The sequence below is a fragment of the Sorex araneus genome, chromosome 1, assembly GCF_027595985.1.
Source record: "Sorex araneus isolate mSorAra2 chromosome 1, mSorAra2.pri, whole genome shotgun sequence".
Taxonomy (NCBI): Eukaryota; Metazoa; Chordata; class Mammalia; order Eulipotyphla; family Soricidae; genus Sorex; species Sorex araneus.
In genome coordinates this window covers 441,729,184-441,747,108 of record NC_073302.1, presented here as the reverse complement: position 1 = coordinate 441,747,108, position 17,925 = coordinate 441,729,184, and the positions used below count along the sequence as shown (strand labels likewise).

The following is a 17,925-nucleotide window of genomic DNA, read 5'->3' as shown; positions in this document are numbered from 1 at the left end:
GAGTGCAAAGCCTGGAGTAACTCCTGTGCATCGCCGGGTGTGACCCAAAAAGCAAAAAAATAATTTTTTTAAACAATATTTTTTGATTCACCGTGAGATACAGTTACAAGCTTTCATGTTTAAGTTACAATCACACAATGATCAAACCCATCCCTCCACCAGCGCACATTCCCTACCTCCAATATCTCCAGTATGTCCCCCCCTTTCCCACCCTCACACTGCCTCCATGGCAGACAATATTCCCCATATTCTTTCTCTACTTTTGGGCATTATGGTTTGCAATGCAGATACTGAGAGGCTATCATGTTTGGTCCTTTATCTACTTTCGGCACATGTCTCCCATCCTGACTGATGCCTCCAACCATCATTTTCTTAGTGATCCCTTCTCTGTTCCAGCTGTCCTCTCCATGCCTGCTCATGAGGCAGGCTTCCAACTATGGAGCAATCTTCCTGACCTCCGGAGCCTAGCCACAGCCATGCTCAAGGCCCCTCTCCACACGTTTGGATGAGCCTCATGCATGAAGGTACTGGCAGAGGAACCCTGGTGTGTGGGACCTGGGGCTGAGACCTCCAAGCCTGTTTGGATCAGGACTGGGCCTCTTCTGCCCAGATTGCCCATTTTCCAGTAGCTAGGTGGTCACACCCAGGGACTGCCCCTGGCACCATGTAATCCCACCAATGGCTCACATCCAGAGACTTAAAACCAAGCTCCCAGAAGGACACATCTTATAGCCTACTTCTTCTTCTGGTAGAACCTGGCTAGCTACCTAGAGAGAGTTTCCTGCCCACATGGGAGGGCCTTGCAAACTCCCCATGGTGTATTCGTATGCCAAAACCAGTAACAAAGCTGGGTCTCATTTCCCTGACCCTGAAAGAGCCTCCAGTGTGGCATCGTTGGGAAGGACTAGTAAGGAGAGGCTTCTAAAATCTCAGGGCTAGGATGAATGGAGACGTTACTGAGACTGCTTGAGAAATTCGACGATCAACGGGATGATGATGATGATGATGATGATGATGATGATGATGATGAATTAAAAATAATAGGGTGCATGAAGGGCAAATGCCCTCCCTACTGCCCTGTCAATCTAATCTCTCCTAACGCTGTTTCAAGCTTGACAAAGGGAAGGAGTGCAGGATGGTTCCCAGCTGGCTGGCAAACCTCAGTGTGTTTTGCTCAGTGGGATGGCATGCTGACTCTCCGTTGTGTTTGTCTCCTCCTAACGACCTGTAGTGAAGAGTGACTTACACTTAAGCAACCCCACAGGCCCACAGGTCGTGGTCGACAAGCCCTGGTTCACATGCCAAAGATGCTGCAGATGCCAATGGCAGTGGCCAATGAACGGGCTGCCTCATGCGGTTCCCATCCCTAAGGTTTTCAGTGGTGCCTTCCCAAGTGTCTCCACCCCCGTGCAGGAATTTCCAGGGACAACACCCTACCATGACTTTCCAGCCGACAGCATCTCAGGTTCAGTGGTCTGACACACTCCTTTGAGAAGCAAATCCCCACCCCCTCCTCTGAGAGATCAAATCTCCTAGAGTGGTTTTCAATCAAACCCCAAATGTCTATCCTATTTATTTCTTTTTTCCACCATGATTATGGAGCAATAGCATATTCACAGATCTATGGCTATTCACAGATCTCACATAAGAATATAGGCTAAGTAGGGCCTGGGCAGTGAATAATAAAATAGGTAAGTGAGTGACAGCAATGCATTCCCAGCCCATAAATTGTAGGTTGATATTTAAACACAATAACTAAGTATTTTTCTGGCCAGCAGTAAAGTTTTATTATTGAATGTCCCCTGGAATGTACGGAGGTCAGCTACTCCAGTCGTGAAGGGCATTATTGACCCTTCTCTAGCAAATGTTGGTTCAAGGTTACTGAAGCCAGGCCAGGTCTTAAATTATGCTCCAACAGTAAATAATCCTTTCACCATGGGTAAACTAACCTCTATTTTTCATTTTCCTTAGCATGATATAAGGAAACCACTGGTCTTACTCCATGTGCTAGGTGTGAAGAGTGCATTAAAACATTTTTTATTTTGGGGCCGGAGCGATAGCACAGCGGGTAGGGCATTTGCCTTGCACGCGGCCGACCCGGGTTCGATCCCCGGCATCCCATATGGTCCCCCAAGCACTGCCAGGAGTAATTCCTGAGTGCAAAGCCAGGAGTAACCCCTGAGCATTGCTGGGTGTGACCCCCAAAAAAGCAAAAAACAAAACAAAACAAAACAAAACATTTTTTATTTATTTATATGTTTGTTTCTTTATTTTGACTTTTGGACTACTCTCAGCTCAGTGACCAAGGGCTACTCCTGTCTTAGTTCAGTGCTACGGCTCACTCTTGACAGTGCTCAGGGGACCATGAGGTGTCAGGGATCGAATCAAGAATAGCTGCAAGTAAAGTATACATCCCAGCTGTTGACCTAGCTCCCCAGCTCTAAATTATTTAACATAGGATTTACCATATACTAAGACTTCAATACCATCAGCTACAATTATATATAAATGCTACTGTAGCCACATCGAGAGAAATTTAAAGAAAGGTAACAGTAACAGCTCATCAAGGAACATTTGTAATTGAGCTAACAGTTAAAAGGTTCTCTATTTGTTTAACAAAGGTTTTTTTTGGGGGGAGGTCAAGGGGTTGGTTTATTTTTTGTTTGGGGTGCACATCCGGTGGTGCTCAAGGGTTACTCCTGGCTCTGTGCTCAGGAATCACTCTCAGCGTGCTCATGGGACATGGGGATCAAACTTGGGTCAGCCACGTATAAGGCAAGCGCCCTACCCTCTGTACTATCTCCCCAGCCCTGTTTCACAAGGGGGTTGGGCCTTGCTCACCAGGTGTTGGGAAGGTTAAGATTTTGGAATGAAGAGGTGAAGTGATTTTTGTCTTTTTTCCTCGTGAGGAGAGGACACATAATTGAGAAGTGTGCTGTGAATTCCAGGGTCAAGATAAAAAAAAATTGTTGAGCTTAAAAAAGCAAAATCTGAAACCCATTACCTTACAATAAGTCACCAGTGGTTTCTTCCTGGGTGGAGAGAGAGAATTTCCTGCTGGGACCCTGGATGGGGTTCCTGAGTCTGGGTTGCAATTTGAACTCCAGGTAAGACTGCCCCCTCTAGGCCACAGCGAGTAGTGCACTTGCCTTTTTTGCACCCCATATGGTCCTGGTCCCCCAAACGCTGCATTGGAGTAATCCCTAAGTGCAGAGCGAGGAGTAAGCCCTGAGCAGCGCTGGTTGTCTCCCTGCTCCCCTGACGAAGACTGCTTCCTCCAAGGCTCAGATGCCTCCTGAACTGCTGAAGAGGACTTGCAGAGACCTGCAGAGACACGCAGACTATAAAGGTTTGAAAACCCGTCTGTGCCAGTGTGACCTTGGTACCAGACTCAATGGTTTAGCAGCCCCAAGAAAAATGGAGTAAATTTTGACTTATTGTTAATGAAAACAATGTCTCCTGTGTGCATAGCCCCAACATTTTCAAAATGTGCCCACTGACATGGGTTCAATTTTAGCTCTTTTGTGATGACACCTAGCTGGTTCTCCTTCTGTATAATCCTCTGAGAGAGGCAGCCCCGGGCAGGATAAGGGGTCCTGGGAGAGAGAGAGAGAGAGAGAGAGAGAGAGAGAGAGAGAGTAATACACTTCCTGGGAATATACCCCAGGGACCCAAAAACACACAGAAGAAAAGCCATATGCACTTCTGTGTTTGTTTCAGCACTATTCACAATAACCAGAATTCTGCAAACAACACAAGTACCTGATAACAGACAACCAGATAAAGAAATCATGGTACACTAATAAAAATTTAATAAAAAAAAAAGAAATCATGGTACATCTCTACAGTGGAATACTATGCAGCCACCAAGAAAAGGGAAGTCATAAAATTTGCTCGTACATGGATGAGCATGGAGAGTATCATGCTGAGTGAGTGCAGTGAGTCATGGGGAGAGGGGGAGAGAGAGAGAAAGAGAAGAGAGAGAGAGAGAGAGAGAGAGAAGAAAAGTGCAGTAGGGAAAATAGCATAAAAGCATGGGTGGTGGGAAATGAGAAATGTGCACTGGTGAAGGGAGGGAAAATAGTATGAGTGAAATCCAATCACGAACAACTTTGTAACTGTATTTATCAGGGTTATTCAATAAAAAAAGAAAGAAAAAACAGAACACCCCTTCCCTGCTCCATCTAAAAAATAAACAAAACCCAAGGTAAATTGGGAAGTTGCTAATGCCATCTGAGTATGTATACACTCACTTTCTTACCACAGAAACTGTAAGGCATATTACAGAGTTTAATAAATAAAATCATCTTTCTTCCAAGTTAGTTATACTATTTGTAGGAAGAAATATAATTCATGGGTAAACAAACATATTGATGAGTTAGGATTCTGCTTGTGGCTCTACTATCTAAAAATTTTTTTCTGTTAATATGGCACCCGGTAGGAATACCTTCTACTGTGTCATTTGTGACCCTACCTAATAAATTCAGAAGCAGAATGTCTTTTTTTTAAGAAAAGTCTTTTGGGATTTATATTAGCAGAGGAAATAATTATTTTCCCTCAAATTTTCCCAATTAAGCAGCTTCATGAAAAAAGTTGCATGCCAGGGGCTGGAGTGATAGCACAGCAGGTAGGGCATTTGCCCGGGTTTGATTCCCAGCATCCCATATGGTCCCCTGAGCACCGCCAGGAGTAATTCCTGAGTGCAGAGCTAGGAGTAACCCCTGTTCATCACCATGTGTGACCCCAAAAGCAAAAAAACCCAAGGTAGGGTGTTCAAGGGACCATATGGGATGCAGGGGTCTAACCCAGGTTGGCTGCATGCAAGACAAGTGCACTACCCACTGTACTATCTCTCTGGCCGCAAGAAGTCTAAAATCTTAGCAGTGTGAATCTAGTAATTGAAAAGCAGCAGCTGTAGCTCTATCGTGATTGGCTTTGTGGGATGTGATGGGGAGACCAAGAGGAGAGAGAAGCTAAGAGGTTGGGCTAAATGGGAGGGGGGGTGTACCACAGCACAGTGATGTGCTGGAGGGTGTAGCAAGACCTATTTTCCTTATTAAAATATTCTTATAAGAAAGCTTGGGTATTTGCAAACATAATTTCTTGTGCCAAGTATTTGTGCAATCAGAGCTGAATTATAAACTCTTCTTGTAATATCTAGTTCTTTTGAAAGATTTATAGAATGAATTTTGCATATATGACTAATAAAAGTGATGAAATTGTTAAAAAAAATAGCTAAGGTAGTGGAATCCAAAGACAAGTGAATCAAAGGTGCTCTCCAGTCTCCAGGATGACTTATTATGAGCTAATAAGAAAGTGATGGAATGAGGTGGGATTTGGTACTCCAGGGGCGCATTGGTGGGTGGTGACTCACTTTTCACTGCGACTGGGAGTGGCCTCCCTTGCCCAGCACTCTCCTCAGGGCGCCCTTGACCTCTGCATTCCTCAGGCTGTAGATCAGAGGGTTCAACATCGGGTTGAAAAAACTGTAGAACAGGAAGAGGATCTTCTGCTGCTCCTCGGGGTGGCGGGACTTGGGGGCCATGTACATGACGATGGCGCTGCCGAAGAAGAGCCCCACCACGCAGAGGTGGGAGGAGCAGGTGGAGAAGGCCTTTCTGCGGCCCTCCCCGGACTGGATCCCCAGGATGGCCGTGAGGATGCGCATGTAGGACACCAGCACCAGGCTGAGCGGCCCCACCAGGATGAAGACACAAGCCACGAAGATGACGATTTTGTTGAGCGTGGTGTCCGCGCAGGCCAGCTTGAGGACAGCCAGGATCTCGCAGAAGAAGTGATTGATCTCCCGGGGCCCACAGAAGGGCAGCCTCAGGATGAGAGCCACGTGGACCAGCACTAGGAGCGAGCCGCAGACCCAGGAGGTGAGCACCAGGGCGATGCACACCCTCCAGCTCATGATGACGGAGTAGCGGAGGGGGTGGCAGATGGCCACGTACCGGTCATAGGACATCACCACCAGGAGGAGGCATTCGGTGAGAGCAAAGGCCAAAAAGAGAAAAGTCTGCGTGAGGCAGCCGGCAAAGGAGATGGGCTTGGCTGGATCCAAGAGGTTGACCAGCATCTGGGGCACCGTGTTGCAGGCGTAGGCGATGTCCACGATGGCCAGGTGGGACAGGAAGAAGTACATGGGGGTGTGCAGTCTGGGGTCCAGGGAGATGAGCCCCAGGATGACCCCGTTCCCCAGCAGGGTGATGATGTAGAACAGAGAGAAGAGGCCAAAGAGGAAAATCTGAATCTTTGGACCAAGACCAAATCCCAGTAGAATAAACTCTGTGACCATTGTCTGATTTGCCTTCATTTCACTATTACAGAGACAACCAAAATGCGATGTGACAATACTTCCAAACCTTATTTTCTCAAATGCTTATAAATTTTGAATGCTTCAAAATTGATCAAAATCAGAATTCAGTTATAAAGAAAGAGGAAGCAAGAAGGGATATATGATGTACAGTCTAATTTATTTTACAAATTCAAGTGCTGCCCAGGAAGCATTAAATAAACTGACTTCAATTTTTTTTAGACAGTAATATGTCACCAATGAGTGCCAACCTAGAACAATTGACACTGGTAAAATTAGAAATACCAGGATCCAGAGAGATATTAAAGAGGGCTGGGTTCTTGCCATGCATCTGGCCAGCCTGGCCTTAGTTTTCTGACATCCCATCTGGTCCACAGACCACTGCCCGGGATTAGGAGTGCAGTGGCAGGAGTGATCCCTGAGTACAGCTTAGTGTGGATACCAAAACAAAAAAGAAAACTCTAAAACTGAATATGAAGGAAATTATATTAAAATGTCAATCATTTTATAGCTGCGTTTGTCTACATATGTAAGAGAATTATTGTATTGCTATAATAATCAGAAATGGAAGGACCGTACAAACGAGAATAATCCTGGAAGCAATTAAACAATTTTAGTTCAATAAAATTTATAACTGATTTCACTGGCCCAATTCCAAAAGAACAAAAGCAACCGGTGTTGGCGTAGATGTGGGGAGAAAGAAACTCTCCTTCACTGCTGGTGGATATGCCGACTGGTTCAGCTTTTTTGGAAAACAGTATGGACGCTTCTTAAAAAATTAGAAATTGAGCTTCCATTGGACCCAGCAATGCCATTCATGGGCATATATCCCGGAGAGGCAAAAGTTATAGTAGAAATGACATCTGCCTTTGTATGTTCATTGCAGCAATGTTTCCAATAGCCAATATCTGGAAAAAACAAGAGTGCCCAAAAATGGATGACTGGTTAAAAAAACTTTGGTACATCTACTCAATGGAATACTATACAGCTGTTAGAAAAGATGAAGTCATGAAATTTGCATATACGTGGATCAACATGGAAAGTATCACGTTAAGTGAAATGAGTCAGAAAGAGAGAGACAGACATAGAAATATTGCACTCATCTGTGGAATATAAAATAACAAAGTGGGAGACTAACACCCAGGAATAGAAGAGCTAAGGACCAGGAGGTCTGCCCCACAGCTTGGAAACTGGTTGGGGGGGAAAGGCAGCTCAGATTGAGAAGGGAACACCAAGTAAAAGATGTTGGGAGGACCCATTTGGGTGGAAGATTTGAACTGAAAGTAGACTATAGACCGAACATGAAGGCCACTCAATATCTCTATTGCAAACTACAACACCCAAAAGGAGAGAGAACAAAAGGGAATGCCCTGCCGCAGAGGCAGGGTGGGGTGGTGGGGGATGGGGTGGGGGTGGTGAGATGGATACTGGGATCATTGGTGGAGGTGAATGGGCACTGGTGGAGGGATGGGTAAATGATCACTGTATAAGTGAAATACAATCAAGTTTGTAACTGTACATCACAGTGGTTCTCTAATAAAAAATTTAAAAAATTTATAACTTTTTTTGTATGCATTAAATCTTAAACAGAAAATAGAGAATATTTTATACAACATTATAGGGAGCAAATAAAATGAATAGATCTATTCCTAGTATCAACAGATGTCTGTTTTTTTCTTTTTTCTTTTGCTTTTTGGGTCACACTTGGCGATGCACAGGGGTTACTCCTGGCTCTGCACTCAGGAATCACTCCTGGCAGTGCTCAGGGGACCATATGGGATGCTGGGAATCAAACCCGGGTTGGCCGAGTGCAAGGCAAACGCCCTACCCGCTGTGCTATTGCTCCAGCCCCAGTTGTCTATTTTCTAACTAGCGTTACTAATATACTGTCAAGTCAGTTGGACAAGGAAGTAATATATTTTAGAAATATAGAATATTATATAATATTGATTATGTATTACAAAAATATATTTCTAAAATAGAAATATAAAGTAATATATTTTATAGATGACCAGGACTTATTTAATATTAGGTTGATAGATAATTTTTTTTTGCCAAATTAACTTTCTTTGATTGATTTCTTTAAACACATGATGCCTGGAAAATGTTTTTAAGAAATAGACTTTAGTTAACTCACTTACAAAATACTTATTTTCTTAATTTCCTTTGTGATTAATGTATAACTGATAAAAGAAATACACTTTTTGATAGCCAAAGTGAAGAATGCATTAACATCCATTTAGTACAATACTCCTATCAGTTTAAATTCTAATTCATTGTAAAGCAGTAGAACAGACATTCATCTTTATATACCTTGCCATTAATGAAGATTTGTTGAATGATATATGAATAGATAAAACAAATAATCAGACATATAAAATTTGGCATCCCATAACAGATTTAGTTTTTTTAAAGATAAATCCCATTTAATTTTGGCAAGTCCAGTTTCTTTCTTCACACAATAGTAATAGACAGCATTTCAGGAGAATCCTACCCTTGCTATATGTATTAAATGTTGTAAAATTTGGTAAGAAGGACAGAGAGAAAGTACAGTGGTTAGGTCTTCCACACAGCCACGCTAGGTTTGATACCGAACTACGTATGGTCTCTTGCACCCTTCCAGAAGAAAACCCTGAGCATAGAGCCAGGAGTAAGTCAATAAGTCTGAGCACAACGGGGTGTGCTCCCCCCAAAAAAAACACAAGTCTTTTTGGACAAGAATAACTATAAAAGCATTTGCTTTTCGCGTGTAAATTCAATTCAATCTTCTTTACCCTCCCAAAGTTTTTTTTAAAAAAGAAATAAACAAAGGAATAACTGAAGGACTGCTTTAAGAAAAAAACTTGGATCTACTTCTTTTTTAATTTTCCTCTTAATAAAATATATAAACTGTAGCACTGTAGCACTGTCATCCTGTTGTTCATCGATTTGCTCGAGCAGGCACCAGTAACGTCTCCAATGTGAGACTTGTTGTTACTGTTTTGGGCATATCGAATACTCCACGGGTAGCTTGCCAGTCTCTGCCATTAGGGCGGGATACTTGCTGGGCTCTCCAAGAGGGACGAAGAAATCGAACCCGGGTGGACTGCATGCAAGGCAAATGCCCTACCGCCAGTGCTAATGCTCCAGTCCTATGAACATATTGGTTAAAAAAAACAACAGATTATTTCTTATGAAATCATGTGAAGTGAGAGGAAATTTTAATATTAGAAGCATCTCAATTCCAAATTGAGAGATATTTGATAGATATTATTTTATGCATGTACAATTTTAATATTTTAAAACTGATAATTTGTTACTTGGTGAATAGGCAACTAAAATTCTAAAGTAAATATCCAAGAAGAAAATAATTTCTCCATATAGACAAAACAGCTGTACTTATTGAATCTGTAATTTTAAAAATCAGACCCATAGTGGTCATAGGTAAAGCAGAATTTTAAAATTCTGATGATGGGTAAGTCAAAGTTCAGCTGAAATGAGCAGATTGCTTGCCAGCAAGAGAGCTGAAAGTCTATCCATCATGTGGATGGCGTGCTTATACAGCAGGACTTCGGAAAGCTGTCTGAGGAGATATGGTTTGATGGGATATATCCATCTTCCAGCTATTCCAACTGTTGTGGACCATTCAGAAGACTTGTCAGAGTCTAACCACAATACGTTCAAGAATCTGAACGTTTTCTAATTATTAATCTTACTACTGAGTTCTCTCTAAGAGCTGGGGGCTAAAGCATAGAGTTAAGTAGCTAGAGAGTTCGGAGCTTTGTGATGATTTGACTGAAATGCGCATCAGAGAAGGAGAGGCATATTGGGATCATTGGTGGAGGTGAATGGGCACTGGTGGAGGGATGGGTAATCGATCACTGTATGAGTGAAATGTAAACACAAAAGTTCATAAATTGGTAACTGTACATCACAGCGATTCTCTAATAAAAAATTTTTAAATAAATTCAAAAAATTCAAAAAATACATTGCATATAAAATTTCTATGAAAAGAAAATTTAAAGTAAAATTAACTGTCATTCTCTCCTCCTACATTACCAAATAATCACCTAATCTGTGGGTCTCATTTTTTATAATTTTTCCATCCCCACTATACTGACTTACCCTCCAAACAGACACTTAGACATTTATTGAGTACTTTTTTGACATTTATTGAGGAAGTATCCTAGCCACCTCATATTGTGCTTAATGCTACATTTAATGCAAAGGAAATATGAGATAGGGGTTAATAATTAATTTTGCTTCATATTAAATTGTGATAAATATGTTGTTATAGGTTTAGTATGAATCATGCTGATTAAGTTTATTAACAATTAAGTGCCTAAATTATAGGATAGCAAATATGTCAATTTTCTTAAAATGGAAGAAAACTGTAGTTGAGGGAAGTGACATCCCTCTCTAATGTAACCTGTCATAATGTTCTTGTTCTAGGAAAATTACATCACCTATTACACTTAAAGCATAATGTAGAAATTTCATACTTTATAAAAAAAAGTGTCATCAGTTCCAAGAAAATTGTTATCACATGGATTTGTCCTTACCAAGAACAAAAAATTAACCAAACTTTATACACTTTTTATACTTGTCTATGAACTATACTTTTAATCTTCTCTTTACATCACTCATAGAATATAAATCATGTACATACATGTTTTAAATCTATTTCTCTTTCCCAAATACCTAAAGATAGATTACCCATAACAGGGTAGAGAAAGAACTAAGGGTAAAAAGAAAAAAGTAAGTCAATCTGGTGAGCACCTATATGTGAACTCAATCATCTAGAATGGGACTTGCAGGCTATTGGTGTCCAGCCTTCTGGAAGCTTCTGTGGGAAATGCAGAGCCCTCACTTACCTTCCTGAGACTTTATTCTCTTGGGGACCTGGTAGCTCTTGTGGCTTACCGAAGGGAGAGGAGTGTGAAGTGTAGAGTGTGTGCTCCGTCACTGGGAAGGAGGGACACAGTAATCTACTATGCCTACTTCTCTCATCCACAGCGGGACACGCAATCAGAAAACAGACAGGCACAGAGAATACGTCCAAGACAGCATCACTCGATGGAACTCCTGAGTATTCAGCACTATTTAAACTACAGGAATGCCAGAACTGCCCCAGTTCCAAATCTCCAGATGGTTCAGCTGAGCCTATCAGGGAACAGAATTACATGGAAGAACGAATAAACTCAGGCATTAGCCTATGTCATCGAACTTCTCCCCATGGGGTTCTGGGTCTCTGTGTTGCAGCAGAAGTGGAAAGAAATTTTCCTGGAAATAATTCCAAGTAAGAAATGAAGGTCCACATGGAGATGCTGGTTATGGAAGCATGAGGTGCATTAATAGTTCCAATGAGAGAGCAAAGTGCCTCTGGGAACTAATTTTCTCTGCTTCTCTGTAGAGGTTCCGGTATGCAAAGCATGTCTTCCAGCCCTTTGAGCTAGCTCTCTGGCCACATAATACAGCTTTTAAATTGGGAACAACTTCTGAAAGTGGCTCAATAAACTTACAAAACATAAGTGCATACAAAGGAATATGACATTTCAACACATTCTTAACACAGCATTAGATGTTTTCTGTAATCACTGGTCTCATTTAATCCTATGTTTATAATTTATGATTATAGCAAGGTTCACTATAATTTGTATATAATTTCCACTGAAGAATAAAAAAAATCAATGCTTAATCACTTGAACATCTTCCAAGTAAATAATCTCAAAAATCAGTTTTCAAAATATCTTTTGATTACTAAAATGGTTATACAAATCAATAATGAAAATATGTCAGAAACTCTTAAAAGGCAATAATAGATGCAGCATAGAATTATTTTGTTTAAGTGGTATAACTTTATGTTTAATGGTGAAAAACTTGACATTTCAGTTGTATCTTGAAAAATGGGAAAATAAAGAGGTTGAATTTGTAAAAACTTACTAAACACAACTTAAGACATAGAAACTTCTGTTGATATATATATTTGAGATCTTATGACAATTGTGAGTTACTTTTAAAGAATTTACCCACTGAAATTTAGAAAGCTCATCATTAATTTTAATTTTTATAATTCTGGGTTCATATATATTTATATATAATGAATATAATTTAATTCACCACTTCTACTTATTTTTTAACTGAACTGGGACACCTTGGAGAATGAGTGTAGGAACTTCTTTTCATGAAGAAACACTTAACTCTTTCATTACAAAGTTTGAAATTGGTATCTGGGTAACTCATGATAATCTTGTTATTGATTACAGTCAATTTTCTCAATCATGATCAGATTAACTGAAAGAAAAGTGGTTCTGGACCTATCCAATAAATTGGGATTTTAAACCTGGATAGCTGTTTTGAAGAGAAGTTGTTTTTTTTGCCATTGTGATTCTTTTTTTTCTTTGTGAAGTATAACATTTTATGGTACAAAGAATGCAATGCCAGCTTCTGTTTTGCTTTTCTTTGGGGAGAGGGTTGGGCTATACACTGTGGTGCTCAGGGCTGCTCCTTGCAATGCTCAGGTTAGAAAATCTTTCATTAATGCGTCTGTGGTTAACATTCTATGAGGTTATGGACCTCCTCATGGCCCTCTCTAGGGAGACATGCAACTAAGACGTCCAGATCTCTGCTTTCGTACCCAGGATGCACTGGGCCACAGGATACTCCCAGGACTCCACAGTGGCCATAAGAAGTAAAGGCAGCACGAGAGAAACACTGACACTCAAATGATAATTTAACAAACTGACTACCGGGACTCGCATAGAACTTTGTATTCTTTTCCCTCCTGGCTCAAGTAAGCCTAAGACTATTAATGACTAAACATTAATCCCATAAATAAGAACTTTAATATTTTGATTGAAATTACACTTGTTCAATACTATCAAATACTTTTAGTGCAGTTATGTAGTTCCTCTTAATCCCCTGTTCCTAAAACTAATTCACGCTGTTTCACGATGATCTGATGGTACCTCCCCCTCCAGAAAAAATGACTCCAGGGTTTGTTATAATAAAAATATTCTTATATTTTTAAAATTTCTAACTTACCTCCAAGTCTATTGCTTTCCAATGAGATGAGATGACTGTTTTAAATCATTATAAAACAAATTTTATTTTCCAGGAGTAGGCAAGAGGAGCTAATATCACTTTATTGATTTTTTTAGCCACAGAAAAACTTGGCACAACATTAAAAAAATCATTAGAAAACCAAATCTTTTCAAATTCATGGGAACTTCACTTAACACATTTTTTAAAAATAAAAATCACAGTAACATATGCAGTATTCTACGCAAAGCATCAGTAAATCTCTGTTTTTAAATGTATCACTTGAGATATATTAATTGAAAATACAACTACAGATTAGTAAATCATGCATTTTCCTCTTAGTTCTTTCCCTTCTTAGTATCCAAAAGATTAAGTAGTCCTTGTGATGTTGGTGGGCCCCACGGGTGACTCACGTGAGTCGTGAGGAGAGAAAGATGGTCACTTTCTCCCACTTAGCCTCTGCCAACAGGGTGCCCCTGGAAAGACTAGGACTGGTAAAGTCTGCCATGAGCCCCTGCTCAGCACCTGAGCCCCACCCCCTTCCACCAGCCCCACCAGGTGGCCTTCAGGCCACACCTGAAGTCGGCTTGTCCTGCCAGGCACCTGATTTCTCGGGGAGCCACGGTCTCAGGCTGGGGCAAGAATTTGCTCTTTGCAGGAAAGGAGAGACTAGTCCCAGGCCTTACCCAGGGTTTTCGGGGTTCTTGTCTTGCTCTCAGAAAAGAATTTCAGGAGTAGACAAGCAGAGAAGCAAAACAGATTTTATTTGGAGGGTTTAAGGTGTGGAGGGAGAAAGGGTGAAAGAGAAAGAGAGTAACCGCTCAAGAGAGATCGCGGGCTTCTCCAAGGGCCAAGAAAGACTTGGAATGCGCTTTTGGGTTAGCTTTTATGGGCTCTCCTTGGGATATCTTGGTCTGGAACGTTCTGGATTCTTCTCTGGGCTGAATCACTCAAGTTGGAGTATTCAAGAAATTTTCTTCATGGGGAGGGGTCCAATACCCTCAGGATCCGCTGCTCAAGGTCTTATCATATCCACAGTGTGGGTCAGCCTTGGAATTTTCCTCCCAGAACTTTTGCTGATCTTTGTCATTGTACAGGGCCTCCCCCTATCTACCTGCCTACAAAACTCGGACATTGTATTTTGCATTCATTTCCTTTTTTAAAGTCTACTTCATTCATCTTGTACATAGTCCTGTGAACATGACTTTATAGAGCCTCTCCTATACCTCTATTTTTCAAATGCACCAATTGAGAAATCTTTTAAAGGATTATACAGTAAGCTGGTTGTGGATTTAGAAAAGTCTTTTTGGTTTCCCAGAGAAAGGTGGCTTTCCCTTTAAAGGCCAAGGCAGAAAATAAATAGATTTGTGTCATGAAATCATAAACAGGAAAATATATACAGAGTGATTTTTCATGTCAGGGTTAGAAGATTGTGAACTTGAACAAGGTCATCCTTTGAAATATATGTAAAAATGCTGATCAGAGATCAGATTATTCTGTGAGAGTAGGATCAGTGGTATTGGCCTTCTGCACTCAAGAAAGTTAAGATTTTCATAGATGATTTAGCGTCTTGTGTTTAGATTTGCATCCTTTTCAGAAATTCCCCTTGTAGAAATAAATCGTTTTGTTTGAGGAGAACATTACCGAAGTATTTATGATGAGTCAATAAAGATCAAGAATTTCTTACAGTTCCCTGCATGATAAACATATATCAAATGCATCTGGAAACAGATGTTGGGATACAATTATTTTTACCACAGTAAGTTTTATAATTTTCACAACACAAAGGGATTGTGAATCCTAAAATGAGGTATCTAAAAAATATAATAATTCTCAACCTTAATTGATCATCATTTAGTTATCCTTTTGAGAATACAGTATTTGCCTAAAATATTTTTGAAGATAGGGGGTAGGAACCAGAGTTTGCTGAGGGTGCTATTTAGGATAATTTTCCAGATTCTTGTCTTCTAAATCCTGGTCCATCTACCATCTTCCTTGCTATTGATATCTGAAGATATTTCCAAAGTATGTTCATGTTTATGAAGTCAGTGATATTAATGTGTCCCTGAAGATAGCTCTATTGTATTTTTATTATTGTTCAGTGAAGCAAAATAGTTTATATGAAAAAAACAGAGAGAGAGGTAAGAAAGAGAGGAATATTTGTGAGAGAGAACACAGGCTTCTCCAGAAGTGGAAAAGGTGACAGATCTCTTTTAAATAAATATTTCAGATCATTCTCATGCTGCTTTCAATTTGGAGTCTATGGAGATAATGTTTTCTTAGGTCACGATCAGCCATGAGACCATCATGCTCTCATGAAGCACTCTCTCTCCCCAGAACACGCTTCAAGGCGTTCTTCACTTCAGAGTTCCTAAGACTATAGATGAGAGGATTGAGCATGGGATTGAAAAGACTGTGAAACAAGAGTAGATATTTCTTTTGCTCCTTTGGGTTCCCATATCTGGGCCCCACATACATGATGATGGCGGTCCCATAAAAGAGTCCGACCACACAGAGGTGCGAGGAGCAGGTGGAGAAGGCTTTCCTCTGACCCTCCCCTGACTGTATCCTAAGGATGGCACAGAGGATGCACGTGTATGAGATTACAATGAAGGAAAAGGGTCCGACCAGCACGGAAGTTGCTCCAGCCAACACCATGATCTTGTTGACATGCGTGTCTGCACAGGCAAGTTTGAGGACAGCCATAATTTCACAGAAAAAGTGATTGATTTTCTGAGATCTACAGAAGGGTAAGGGGAGCAGTAACACTAGGTGAACCAAGGATAAAAGGACTCCAAAGGTCCAGGAGGCCACTGCCAGGATGTTACACACCCTCCAGCTCATGATGACGGAGTAGCGGAGGGGGTGGCAGATGGCCACGAACCGGTCATAGGACATCACCACCAGGAGGAGACATTCAGTGAGAGCAAAGGCCAAAATAAGGAAAGTCTGCGTGAGGCAGCCAGCAAAGGAGATGGGCGTGGCTGGATCCAGGAGGTTGACCAGCATCTGGGGCACCGTGTTGCAGGCGTAGGCGATGTCCATGAAGGCCAGGTGGGACAGGAAGAAGTACATGGGGGTGTGCAGTCTGGAGTCCAGGGAGATGAGCCCCAGGATGACCCCCTTCCCCAGTACAGTCAAGGCAAAGCACAAAAATCCCAAACAGAAGCATCTTAATTCTTGGACCAATGAGAAATCCGAGCAGAATGAACTCTGTAACCATTGTCTGATTCCCCCACCTCCCACCCCATGTAACTCTGAAGAATATAACATGAATATCTTCGGACATCATTTAGAGAAAAACAATACCTAGAAATCATTTGATCCATGTAGCCAATTTAAAATTAACTCCTAAGATTAACAGTCCAGTTACACATTATGGTATTCACTTAATCTGAAGTTTCTTTTAAAGAAAGAGGATGTACCACCAGTAATAGATTACTTAAAAACATTGCCAGTTCTGATGAGAAATTATCAAAATAAAAGAAAAAATAAAAAATAATCACGTAGAAGAGATAGTCTTGGAGCTGAATATGTCAAATTTGCTCAGAGAATTCTTGAAGTGTGGAAATCACAAGTAGTGGAAGAATTCTAAGTTGGGGAATTAGAGTAGTTCTAGGCAAGAGATGTAATTCCTAGATGTTTACAGTAGCTTCTTGATCGAAAAACTAGTAAAATAGAGTAAAATCTATTATTACTAGTAAAGCTAGTAAAATCTAGTAAAATAGAGCCATCAGCGGAGTGGCTTTGAGCAACAGAACCAGCCTTTGTCTTCCAGAGCATCTTACATGAAAACAGGAGGAGCTGAAAGATGAAAAGCGATTTTATGACAATGTGATTGCTTAGACCACCAGAAAGAACATCAGAAGTTGTGCCACAAAGGGATTCTACTGGCTCCACTTCACAGGGGGTGACGAATACTCACCCACAATTGATAAGCAATTTGGGTTGCTCACTGTTCATCCACGGTGAGTCTAGAATTTGTGTGCAGGGATATATACGGGTATGAAGCCTGACATACGTGCCCTGAGTTGAAGGCTGGCATGTGTGTGAATACAGATGAAGGCATTTCAAATTCCACTTGCATTATTCATAAGCAACCCCATCTCTACTCCTTTTCAAATAAGAAATCCAAGTGTCAATCAAAATCATAAGGACCTGGAAAGACAGTGTGTTGGAGATCCTTTCTCAGTAACTTAGTATTTTATCATATACTATGTGTGAAAAAATTTAAAAGCACAACATAGGAAATGCTTATTGATTAAAAAGTTGTCAATTTCAGCAAAATGGGCATTTCTAAATACTTTATTTATAATTAATTAAAAATAAAGATAGAGAATTAATTTAGTTTATTTGTTATTTTGCAGATTGCTCTGCAATAGTTGAGAAGCAAGATAGTTGAGCCTTTGATGCACTGGCAATATGCCAAGTCATTGTTAGCTAGTTAAGAACTTGGATAATTTGGGTGGAGGTACACTTGTCAGTGCTCAGGGGACATAAGAGGAGCCTTGATATCAAATCTGGATTTGCTGCTTACAAGGAAAGTATTCTACTCAGATACTATCTCTCTAGCCCCTTGGATAAAT

The 17,925-nt window shown here is 40.8% G+C and overlaps 2 protein-coding genes across 2 annotated transcripts; both read right to left on the bottom strand.

Moving 5' to 3' along the window:
• Window positions 1-5,377: 5,377 nt before the first annotated feature.
• LOC101552366 (olfactory receptor 2A1/2A42-like) lies at window positions 5,378-6,319 on the bottom strand. Its single transcript, XM_012932656.2, has one exon. The coding sequence runs from the start codon at window positions 6,317-6,319 to the stop codon at window positions 5,378-5,380; it is 942 nt and encodes a 313-aa protein (XP_012788110.2).
• A 9,333-nt stretch (window positions 6,320-15,652) lies between these two features.
• LOC101552630 (olfactory receptor 13) lies at window positions 15,653-16,568 on the bottom strand. The gene is given in 2 exon segments (XM_012932657.2): window positions 15,653-16,484; window positions 16,486-16,568. Coding segments are annotated over 2 exon segments (909 nt in total). The 5' UTR covers window positions 16,563-16,568.
• Window positions 16,569-17,925: the final 1,357 nt, after the last annotated feature.

Coding starts and splice junctions, on each gene's coding strand:
- LOC101552366 (XM_012932656.2), bottom strand. CDS start 6,319: ATGAAGGCAAATCAGACAATGGTCACAGAGTTTATTCTACTGGGATTT.